At 35.7% G+C, this 12716-nt stretch overlaps 1 protein-coding gene across 2 annotated transcripts in view; it reads right to left on the bottom strand.

Annotated features, from left to right (window-relative positions):
• The window catches only part of ATP6V1H (ATPase H+ transporting V1 subunit H), a 126669-nt gene that overhangs the window by 87410 nt on the left and 26543 nt on the right, over positions 1-12716 (bottom strand). For both annotated transcript variants that reach the window (XM_041769054.1, XM_041769053.1), the window contains one exon: positions 239-336. In XM_041769054.1, the coding sequence (XP_041624988.1) occupies positions 239-336 (98 nt within the window). The remainder of the gene's footprint in view (positions 1-238; positions 337-12716) is intronic.

The following is a 12716-nucleotide window of genomic DNA, read 5'->3' as shown; positions in this document are numbered from 1 at the left end:
TCAAGCACTAGGCTTGTCAGAGTTCTTAACCTCTTAAATAGCACAGGTCAAGTGAGGGAAAGGGGAGATATTCCATTGAGTAGTTACTGACTTCCATGAAGGTTAGCATAATCTATTATTAAACAGACATGGAAAAAATGTATTTCTTTTAGATGATTAACTGTTTTAATTTCTTTGAAAATGTCAAGGAGAGATGCTTTCAAATGTCATTCTACATTCAAAGTAAAAGGCTACTCACCAGTTTACCCCATCTGCTTCTACCCAGGCAAAGCGATACTCATTGACCCGAAGCATCAGCTGCAGGCACCCAGCAACACACTGCACATACTGAGAACTCTATGCAAGAACAAGTACAAGGTTTTAAAATTGAAAAGTATTTAAAGACATGATGAGATCATGCACATACAGAAAGTCTGTACTTTTTTTTATTGAGTTTCTTATCATCAGAACATCCAAAAGTCCCTAATATTTTTTCAAAAGTCAATCTCCATTTTTGTTTTCCTCTCTACCTCTTAGAAATGCAGTTGGTTTTCTCTGCCAAATTAAACCTACATGGTTCAAGACTACTTAACACACAGGGAAATCAAGGAACAAAGTAACTATATCCTTGAGATGGCTTGATAAATGTTATCTTGCAATGTTTCACTTAGTCCTGGAGAGAGGCATTATAGAGATAACACTACTCTTCATAATCCTAGAAATATCAAACAATGACAATAAAATTAAAAAGATAAAACTGTATGCTTTGAGATGGGCCTATATTTAAATGGTCTGAGGTTAGTCACTGAACTTTTCCAATACTCAATTTCTCTGTCCTTAATGAGGATGATACCCTCAAGGAGTACTGAAGGAGTACTGTTATTCATTCAGCATACAGCTAGATATTTTGTAGAAATTCAATAAATAGGAACTTAAAAATACATATATACAGAGCATAGAAGAAGTCTAATTAAACATTTGAAAATGACCTTTGCTCTATAATTTTTAATAACTATCAGCTCAATAGCACAGTTCTAGAGAAACTGCAGTAAAATCTGGAACTTGAAATAAACAATAATAATATCCGAGGAATAATCCAGGCACCTACATTTTAGCAAAACTAATAGCAACACCTGGCCTGGGCTCTTCTCTAAGTATTTACCATGAGCCTAACATCTGTAAGAACAGAGAGACAAGAAGAATTTTCAGACTCTAGCTTTAACGAATATGCTAATAAAATAAAAAGGAAGGAAGAAAAGGAGAGAATCAAGAATGTTATAGAAAGGGATCCCTGGGTGGCGCAGCGGTTTGGCGCCTGCCTTTGGCCCAGGGCGCGATCCTGGAGACCCGGGATCGAATCCCACGTCAGGCTCCCAGTGCATGGAGCCTGCTTCTCCCTCTACCTATGTCTCTGCCTCTCTCTCTCTCTCTCTCTCTCTCTGTATGACTCTCATAAATAAATAATAAAAAAAAAAAATTAAAAAAAAAAAAAAAAAAAAGAATGTTATAGAAATTCACAAAACCTAATATACATGATGCTACTACGCTCTGTGTTTTAATTCAAAGTTCATAAAACCTAAAATTTCAAGGAAATTCCAAGCATTCAATTACAATATAAGTACATTTGGTGAAATTGTCAAAAGTATCAGGAAAAGGTTATCTTAGATTTTACCTAGAAAGTAGTGAATATAGCTTCCCAAAAGCACTATGCATCCAGTAATATAATTTGCCTGAAAACTCAAAACATTAGCAGAAATGACCCAAAAAAAAAAGAGGGAATTTTCAGCTCTAAAACAATCTTCCATAATGGAAAAAATATATGTTATTTTTCCAATTAAGTCAGCAGGTAGTATTCCTTTATGAAAGAGGAATTCCATTTTTCCTGTGTAGAGATAGCCTAAGCAAGGTTTCTACATATAATGAATAAAAATGCAACTAGGACACTCTCTTCTCTTCCATTTTTCATCTATTTCCTCTTGACACAAAAATGTCTTGTTTCACTAAGCCTTTCTTTTCTGTGTCCATTTTACTATACTATGTTGAAATACATGATACATTTCAAATATGGATTCTTCATTGTCATAGAGCTTCCAGACTCACATTATAAATGTGCATATTAAAGATCTTGCTTCTAAAACTGTACTCGCATCTATTATACATAATGAAGCAGTCCAAATACTATTCCCAAAATCACTTTCAAAGTATATAATGAAGGCAACACTGGCAAATGATTGAATTATTATATCACTTCCTTATCTTTCACTCACATGTGTCCTATTACTCTCATGTATAAAATTACTCAACAAATTTCTTTCTAAATAATCAGCCTTCCATCAAGCCAACAAGTCACCAACTCTACTCCCAGACAAAGGTAATTCAATACTGCTGGAGAAAATCATACAATCCTGCAAAGCCAAACAAGCAATTATGGATTTGTTCTTTCTGCCATTCCCCAGTTAGCCACAACTCACCACTATCCCAGTGTCCTACTCTCTTCCCTTACTCTCAGCAGTATGAGAAAATATACATACCACTGGTTAGATTCACCAGCTGCCAACATCTCACCGTCAAACTGAATGATGCCTACAGCCATTCTTGCCACTCTCTCACCTAGGAGACCAGCAGACTTATTCCTGTCCACAACCCTCAGCCCCAGCAAAGTCTATATCTCATTCCTCCCAAATGATGCTCCATCCATCAGACCCCTCTCTACATCTTCAGTCTCTGATAGGCTTCCTCTCCTCAGCCTCTAAATATACTCAATCCTTTCCCATCTTAGCGTTGTCCCTAACGCTTCTACCAATCTCTCCATCTTTCTTCCTCCTAATACATGAAGGTTTCTTGAAAGAATTATCACCAAATTGTTATCTCTTTTGGATCTTATCACCTCATTAATATGTCAAATTCTAGGATAACAAGTGATCTTAAAATGCCAGTTCCAACAGTTACTTTCACCTGAGAACCAGATCTCTATCTCCAACTAACTGAAGAGCTCTCCCCCATTCTTGTCACCATCCAAATTGACTCACCTACTGCAAGTCTTAGATCAACAGTTAACTCCTCCATCATGAAAAAAAAGCAGTAGCATATAGTACAGTAGTAGTATATAGTAGTATACAATCGTTAGGAACAAAGGCTCTGGAACCAGCCTGCCACACTCAGCCACCTATAAACTATGTAACTTGAAAGAGCTTTCTACCTATAAAATAGGGATAATACAACAAACCCCGTGGAATGTCAATATAATTTCATTAGTTTGTATATAAAAGAGTTTTCAATGGTATCTGTCATATAATAATCAACAAATGTTTGCTGATCATTTCTCCAGATGGAATTAATCATTTTCATGTGCCACATATAAATCTCTATTGTAAATCCTTTGGTGCGAGTGTGTATGAATATGTGCGTGTGTGTATCAGTCATCCCCATTTGACCAGAAAGCAAAAGAGGAGTCTTTCTTAATCTCAACATTTAAGCATAATCCCTGGCAAAAGAAGAAAGAAAAACCGAAAGAAAAAACAAACACCAAAAACCCCAGCACTTTAAAAATGTTTGTTCACTAAATGAATTAACTATTCATTCCACTTGATCTTTTTTTATTGTGTTATTTGGTTTTAGGAGGAGAAATAGAGAACCTAAACTTTTAAGATATACCTTGTCCAAGAGAAGTATTTTTTTGTTTTCTGCCTAGTTTTTTTTTAAAAAAGGACAAAATGTAGAAGGCCCCAAATTGCATTTTATCATTTCCCTTAAGCTGATTTCCATGATAATAATATAAAAATGTACTACTATCCTCCATACTGTTCAATGTACACAATCTTGATCTTTTCCTCCTGGATATATTTTTCTTTTTGCTTGAATTTCCTATTCTATTAAGATTTTTTAAAGTATTCCTGAAATAGCTGTAATTGCTAATAGAAAATCCTGAAATCTCACAAGATTTCAAAGACAAACTTAACAAGAAGTGAAAGGCAGAGAAATAATCTATCTTACAGGACAATATCAAAAACTGATGAAGCAGTATTTGAGATAATCAAATAGTGCTCCTTCCAAACAGAAATGTCACAAGAAAGAATCAAATAAGGAAGAGCATCTCTGTGCCTTCCCTTAGAGCTGTACCAGAGTGTTATCTTTTCCAGCTGACCTCTCCCTGACTTATAAGTCTCCTGAGTCTCCCTGACTCCTACACTCAGAACTCCAAAGGACATTTGCCTATATGATCAGCTTCTGGGTATTAAGTATAGTTATGAACTAGAAGTATGACTTGACAAGTAGTATGGAACCTCATTAATATTTGTGTGCAAATATTAAGAGTATATAGGGGCTCAGTCAGTTAGGCATCTGCCTTCAGCTCAGGTCATGATCCCAGGGTCCTGAGATTGAGCTCTGTGCCAGGCTCCCAGTTCAACTGGGAGTTTGCTTTTTCCTCTCCCTCTGCTCATGCTCTCTCTCTCTCACTATCTCTCTCTCTCTCTCTCTCTCTCTCTCAGATAAATAAATAAAATCTTTTTTAAAAAATTTGTGTACATTGTTTTAACTGACCTGAGTTTTACATGAAATTCTTTGTACATATTTATGATAAAATATCCAATCAACATAGAACATAAAATAAAAACCTCCCTCTTATCATCCCTCACTACCACTGCTAAGATGCAATCACAATTAGTAGATTTCTGTGTAGGGCAGCCTGGGTGGCTCAGGGGTTTAGCACCGCCTTCAGCCCAGGGCGTGATCCTGGAGACCTGGGATCAAGTCCCGCATCGGGCTCCCTACATGGAGCCTGCTTCTCCCTCTGCCTGTGTCTTTGCTTCTCTCTCTCTGTGTGTCTTTCATGGATAAATAAATAAAATCTTTAAAAAAAAAAAAAAAGTAGATTTCTCTGTAAACTGCAGAAGTTTCTATGCATTAGATGTACATCTTTTATAAAAAATACAAATAAGATTATACTATAACTTTCCCTTGTAATTTCCTTTTTCCATTTAAGAAGTCATATACTTAGAGATCTACTGCATTTTTAATCATCTATATAAAGATTTAAAATACACTTGTGCTCTCAACTTTGATGAAGTATTCCTTCATTCAACAACATATACTGGTTGTTTATACCATCTGGTATGTAGAAGGGATTCCACTTTATTTTCAAATATTTTTGTAGTTAAAATACAACCAAATATGAAGAAGCCCATCTGCCCTTGCAGTTATAATCAAATGTTTGACAGCTACAATCTCAGACTGCCTGGACTGTCAGAAACTAAGGGACATAAGGCCTCCTTCATTCTAAGTCATCAACTATTCCCCAGAAATGTTTTACAAGTCTGTATTCAAAATCCGTTCAACAAATATTTACAAAGTGCCTACTATGTGCAAGACACTGTTCTTGCACTGGACACATAGCTGTGAACAAACAGGCCTCACTGCCTTCCCTGAGGGAGCTTACAGTCCAATGGAGAAAGAGGAAAAGCACACAAAAACAAGTAAATTACAGAGCGTCCTAGAGTCTGACAAATTCAATACAACAAAAATACCATTAAGAAAGGGAAAGATTATGGCATTTTAAATAAGGGAGTGTTTTTCTGTATGTTGGTAAATTAAACACCAATAAAAAAAAAATAAAAAAAATAAAAATAAAAAAAAGAAAGGGAAATAGGATTTTAAAAAGGGGGGGGGGGGCCAGCAATGCAGAGAGGGAGACATGGGTGCTCTTTTAAGTAGGATCCTTGGAGGGGACTCACTGCTGAGCAGACAAGTGACAGAATCCAGGAAAGTAACAATCAAGTCACACAGCAATCGAGGAAAACGGTGCTTATGCTGCAGTATAAGTACCCAGGGCCACATACTTACAAGCACTTCTCATGGCTGCTCTATGCCATATGACTCCCCCCTTACTATTCTTCCATGGGTTCCCTCTGCCAAGTAAAAGTTCTAAAACCCTATGTGGTCTCGAAGGCCCTGAATGCCCTGGCCTGCCTGCCTTCTATCTCCCCGCTCTCCCTACACCTGCACTCCTACAGCACCACCAACTCTCCCTTCGCTGTCCATGTTCTCCACACACTTCCCTCCACTGGAGGCACAGGCCTCATCTCTCCACTTCCTTAGGAAGCCTGAGCAAACTGGCCCCAGATGAGGCCCCTCAGTACACACTCAAAGGACCTGTGCCTCTCTCTTACATGCATTGCCAGAAGGATACTAAAATAACCATATACTTGTCTAATGCTGTCCTCCCTAAAATGAAGCCCTACGAAGGCAGGAGTCCTGCCCATCCTGTTCAGTGCTACACTTTCAGCACCATGCACTGTATCTGGTAAGTACTCAATACATATTTCTTGATTGAATGAACAAGAGAAATACAAACAAACTTCCTATCTTACACAAATTCCAAATGAATGGGACTCTAAAAGATATGGTTTGATTAAGTTTGGCCAAAATTTTTATCCTAATAACAACCAATACTGCAGAAATATATATAACATAGCATCATTATTCTACCTCTTTTTGGAGCCAAAACTACATCTGTTTGATAGTATGGATCTTATATAATTGTATAGTATTTTCTTTTAAGTTATCTCATTTGAAAACTAATATAGTTAGTCAATTCTGGCTGTACTTTGTGTCATCCTATTTACTAGAAAATATTTACGGTAAAAGAGCTCATTTAGCTAGATGATAATTTTCATTGAAATGGCTATAGTTAAATAAATATATATTGCTATATATACTATATATTGTATATAAATATACAATATATAGTATATATATAAATATATAATATAGTCTATATATACATAAATATATAATATATATATTGCTATAGTAGGGGCGCCTGGGTGGCTCAGTGGGTTAAGCAGCTACCTTCAGCTCAGGTCATGATCTTGGAATCTTGGGGTCAAGCCCTCAGTCAGGCTCTCTGCTCAGCAGGGAGTCTGCTTCTCCCTCTCCCTCTGCTTCTCCTTCCCACAACCCCTTATGTTCACACTCTCATTTTTAAATAAATAAATAAATAAATAAATAAGCTCACTTCTCCATTAAAAAACAAAACAAAAACTACCAGTATTTGTAATGACTTAATAACTAAATACATACACACAAAAAAAATATTTTTAGATACTCATTGCATTGTTTCCTGAATACTATTTATTTAAATGTCATCCAACCAGCATTTTTCTTTAAGGTAAAGGTTTTGTTTTTTCCAGAATCAAAATATATCTTCTAACCTTCACAACTAATCAAAACACTGTCAAAAAAGAAAAAAAATTTTAATAAAAACAATTTATTAACACATTTTTCAAAGCATTTTTAAACACAAAATTAAAATTAAAAATAAAGGGAAATCTTATGATACCCAATTTTTCAGATGAGCCCTTAAAAGGAGATATAATCTGTTGGAATTAAAATAGTGTGTTAATCTTGGATTGGCCCTAGGAATCCACTCTCTTCACACTTGAGCTAGAGTTCTCTGTGCTGCATCAGACATGCTGGGCTGAGAATTGGCCACAATACGCTCTTTCACTGCAGCAAACCTCACTGGTAGAGAAAAGCTATTTTTACTTCTCAACACTTTTAAGAGAAACTTTCCAGCATTGCTGAAATGCAAACTCTCCTGTATTATGGTGGAATAATCACACTGTAGGGAAAAGAGCAACTGGTAAAATTCACCTTCATGGCAAATATGATCTCAGAGATCCATATTCTGCAGAATTACAAAGTAATTCAAGAACTGAGGAATTACAAAGCAAGCAGGCAACCAAAGATAAACATAAAAACTACAATGATATTGTACCAAAGTAAAACTAATGTTACAAAAATGTTTATAGACAAATTCTCAATATTCATCTTCATAATTCTGGGATTTAAGTACAAACTAAATAAGAAAGAACAAAGATAATATTCACTTAAATTTTGGAATCGTGGGCACTTAAAATAAGTGCAGTAAAAAGCACCTGTCCCACAGATAGTAAAAATACACACTACAGTGGAATTAGTGAAGCACCAAGTTAAACTTTTCAAACATATAATTGACTAAAATAGATTCCAGAAGCCAGTTTTACATGAGGACTCCTGATTTGTACGGTATCAAAAGTATTTGATGTTTCATGACAATTACACAAATCTTTTCTTGTAGAACTAAAAAGTGAGTGTGCATATATATATGTGTGTGGTTTTTAATTCTATCACAGACATTCACTTTAAAAAATAACATAAGACAATGTGAAATGTCAGTAAGGACTAGAACTGAAATTCTCATACTTTGTTGATGGACACGTAAATCAATTTAGAACATTGATTTGTGATATCTACTAAGTTTACATATACCTTACAACCCAGCAATTCTATCCTAGAATTAAGTGCTCCAGACATAGTGATTACAGTGATTACATCTACCAAAAGACAGGTACAAGAACGTTCATAGCAAGATTATTCACAATAGCCAAAAACTAGAAGCAACCCAAAATATCCATTAACAAGAGAATAAAAAATAATAATTTAATGGATTACTACATAGCAATAAAAAGAATGAATTTCTGTTAAATGCAACATGAATGAAACTCATTGGCACAATACTGGCAAGAGAATTCAGATACATAAGATTTCATACTGTATTTGATTATACTACAATAGAGTTCAAGATTAGGCAAAAGTCATCTATCTTATAGATGCTTTGCTTTATAGGCAAAAAATATATCTATCTTATAATAGATACCATGATAACAATAACCTTGATGAGAGTTCAGCCAAAGGAATATATTGAGGAGAACATAGGACATATAAATTCATTCAGCTGAACATTTAAAATCTGTGCATTTTACTTTGTGTGAGTTAAGACATAATAAAAGAAAAGAAAGAAAGAAAGAAAGAAAGAAAGACAAAGGAAGAAAGAGACAAAGAAAGAAAGACAAGGAAAGGAAGGGAGAAGAGGAGAGGCTTTGACTACCAGTTTTGCCAAAATATCTCTGGCAAATCACTTAAACTCTTCAAAACTGTTTTATCATCAATAAAGGGAAATATCAGCCCTAACAAATTAAAGGGAAAAAATCTACTCAAATCTGAACTCAAATCAGTTCAACAAGCACAGAACAACCATAAGATATATTATTACTATCTCATATGCAGGAACTAAAATTAGCTCAAGTATTCTCTTCAAGTTGGCTTACTCAAGAGATCTTCTGGTCAAAACTCAGAAAATACCAAGAATAAATTAATGCCTAGATTAAGATAATTTAGCCTTAGACTTAAGTTTTACCCCAAAAAAAGTAATTTCATTTTTAATTTGCAAATTTCTAAATGTCCTTCAAGCATTGCTTTCAACCTAATTGACTCAGCCATGTAATGAGATTCTTTACAGAAAAATTGTGAACTTGAGAAAATATTATTTCCTTTATAAATTAGTGCTTTGTATACAACTTTCAAGAGCACATCTAATGCACAATATTAGGTTACTTATTATAGTTATAAGCGCTATGCTTTGACAATGATTTGTAAAAGAAAATCTTGTACTGAAATACCTTACCACTTAATTTTCTTTTGTATTGCCAGAATATACATCCAGACAATTATTCTAAAAATCTGATCAGAAAAACAAAACTCAGATTCTTATCTTCCCTCCTTAGTGTTCATTCTGCACATATATTTTAATGATCCCCAATGTTTAAGATGTATTAATTTTGTGGCAAGAAGATAAAAGGCAATTAGATAATGAAAATCCTCCAAGAATTGCTTTAAATAATAATGCTCTTGAAACTTAGCCACATAACTGATTATAAATTACTCTGAGTCCTCACAGACTTCACCAGCCAGAGCAGACTACAGTTAAATAACAACCATGAACTGTATAAATTCCTGACACAGCGCTGCTACTTGGGCAGCACTTTTGATGTACTTAACAACAAAGTAGTAAAGAACTAAATCATTAAAGTATCCTACCTCTTCTAGAACACTGAAAAGCCACATAGGCACAGCATTACATTATAAACAAAGCCAAAACAGTAAAAATAACTTCATATAAAAAGGATATTATAACTGCCACGGAAAACAATTTAAGAAATTTGGCCAAAACCAAAAAAACTAAGTTTCATTTCTCTAATTCAAAAATACTGTTATTACATGCTGAAACATACATGAATCTTAAAAACATGATGCTAAGTGAAAGAAGCTGGTCGCAGACCAACCACATGTATGTGCTCTATTTTTATGAAATGGCCAGAGGAAACAGAAAGAGACAGTATATTAGTGCTTGCCAGAGGTTGGGAGTGGGGAGTAGGAATGAGGAATGACTGTTACTGTGTTACAGGTTTCTTTCTTTTTTTTTTTAATAAATTAATTTTTATTGGTGTTCAATTTACCAACATACAGAAAAACACCCAGTGCTCATCCCGTCAAGTGTCCCCCTCAGTGCCCGTCACCCATTCCCCCCCACCCTCCGCCCTCCTCCCCTTCCACCACCCCTAGTTCCTTTCCCAGAGTTAGGAGTCTTTATGTTCTGTCTCCCTTCCTGATATTTCCCACGCATTTGTTCTCCCTTCCCTTATATTCCCTTTCACTACAGGTTTCTTTCTGAGGTGTTAAGAATGCCATAAAATTTCTGTTCATGTCTGCTGCCCATTTCATGTTTGGATTCTTTGTTTCTTGGGTGTTGAGTTTAGTAATAAGTTCTTTATAGATCTTGGATACTAGCCCTTTATCTGATATTTGCAAATATCTTCTTCCATTCTGTAGGTTGTCTTTTAGTTTTGTTGACTGTTTCTTTTGCTGTGCAGAAGCTTTTTATCTTAAGTCCCAATAGTTCAATTTTGCTTTTGTTTCCCTTGCCTTCATAGATATATCTAGCAAGAAGTTGCTGTGGCTAAGTTCAAAAAGGATGTTGCTTGTGTTCTCTAGGATTTTTATGGAGTCCTATATCACATTTAGAACTTTCATCCATTTTGAGTGTATCTTTGTGTATGGTGTAAGAGAGTGGTCCAGTTTCATTCTCCTGCATGTGGATGTCCAATTTTCCCAGCACCATTTATTGAAGAGACAGTCCTTTTTCCAGTGGATAGTCTTTCCTCTTTGGTCGAAATATTAGTTGACCATAGAGTTGAGGGCCCATTTCTGGGTTCTCTATTCTGTTCCACTGATCTATGTGTCTGTTTTTGTGCCAGTACCACACTGTCTTGATGATCACAGCTTTGTACAACTTGAAATCTGGCACTGTGATGCCCCCAGATCTGGTTTTCTTTTTATTTTTTTTTTATTGGAGTTCAATTTGCCAACATATAGCATAACACCCAGTGCTCATCCCAGCAAGTGCCCCCCTCAGTGCCCATCACCCAGTCACCCCAACCCCCGCCCACTTCCCCTACCACTACCCCTTCCTTGTTCATTTCCTGGAGTTAGGTGTCCCTCATGTTTTGTCACCCTCACTGATATTTTCACTCATTTTCTCTCCTTTCCCTTTATTCCCTTTCACTAATTTTTAAATTCCCCAAATGAATGACACCATATAATGTTTGTCCTTTTTGGATTGACTTATTTCACTCAGCATAATACCCTCCAGGTCCATCCATGTCGAGGCAAAAGGTGGCTATTTGTCATTTCTAATGGCTGAGTAATATTCCATTGTATACATGGTTTTCTTTTTCGTTATTCCCCTGGCTATTCAGGGTCTTTTCTGATTCCACACAAATCTTAAGATGATTTGTTCCAACTCTCTGAAGAAAGTCCATGGTATTTTGATAGGGATTGCATTGAACGTGTAAATCCCCTGGGTAAGCATAGACATATTCACAATATTAATTCTTCCAATTCATGAGCATGGAAAATTTTTCCATCTCTTTGTATCTTCCTCACTTTCTTTCAGAAGTGTTCTGTAGTTTTTAGGGTATACATCCTTTAACTCTTTGGTTAGGTTTATTCCTAGGTATCTTATGCATTTGGGTACAATTGTAAATGGGATTGATTCCTTAATTTCTCTCTTTTCAGTCTTATTGTTCGTGTATAGAAATGCCACTGATTTCTGGGCATTGATTTTGTATCCTGCTACATTGCCAAATTGCTGTATGAGTTCTAGCAATCTTGGGGTGGAGTCTTTTGGGTTTTCTATGAACTATCATTATATGGTTTTCACTTATACGGGGAATATAAAAAATAGTGAAAGGGATTATAGGGGAAAGGAGAGAAAATGAGTGGGAAAAATTTGAGAGGGTGAAAAAACATGAGAGACTCCTAAATCTGGGAAATGAACAAGGGGTAGTGGAAGGGGAGGTGGGCAAGGGGATTGGGTGATAGGCACTTGGTGGGGGACTTGATGGAATGAGCATTGAGTGTTATACTATATGTTGGTAAATCGAACTTATTTATTTATTTATTTATTTATATTTTTATTTTTATTTATATATATATAAATTAGATTGTGGTAATGGCTGCACAACCCTAAAGATACTAAAACCTACTGAATTGCAAATGGATGGATTTTATGGCATGTGATATATATTTTGATTAAAAACTTTAAAATGTGGGATCCCTGGGTGGCTCATCAGTTTTGCGCCTGCCTTTGGCCCAGGGCGTAATCCTGGAGACCTAGGATCAAGTCCCACATCAGGCTCCCTGCATGGAGCCTGCTTCTCCCTCTGCCTGTGTCTCTGCCTCTCTCTCTGTCTCTCATGAATAAATAAAACCTTAAAAAAAAAAAAAAAAAAACTTTCAAATGTTAGAAACTAAATAAAACTGAAAATTTACTTCCTCACTTGCACTTGCTACCTTTC

The sequence above is a fragment of the Vulpes lagopus genome, chromosome 9 (assembly GCF_018345385.1).
Source record: "Vulpes lagopus strain Blue_001 chromosome 9, ASM1834538v1, whole genome shotgun sequence".
In the NCBI taxonomy this organism is placed as follows: domain Eukaryota; kingdom Metazoa; phylum Chordata; class Mammalia; order Carnivora; family Canidae; genus Vulpes; species Vulpes lagopus.
The sequence above is the reverse complement of the archived record's forward strand: the minus strand, read 5'-3'. Positions and strand labels throughout refer to the sequence as shown.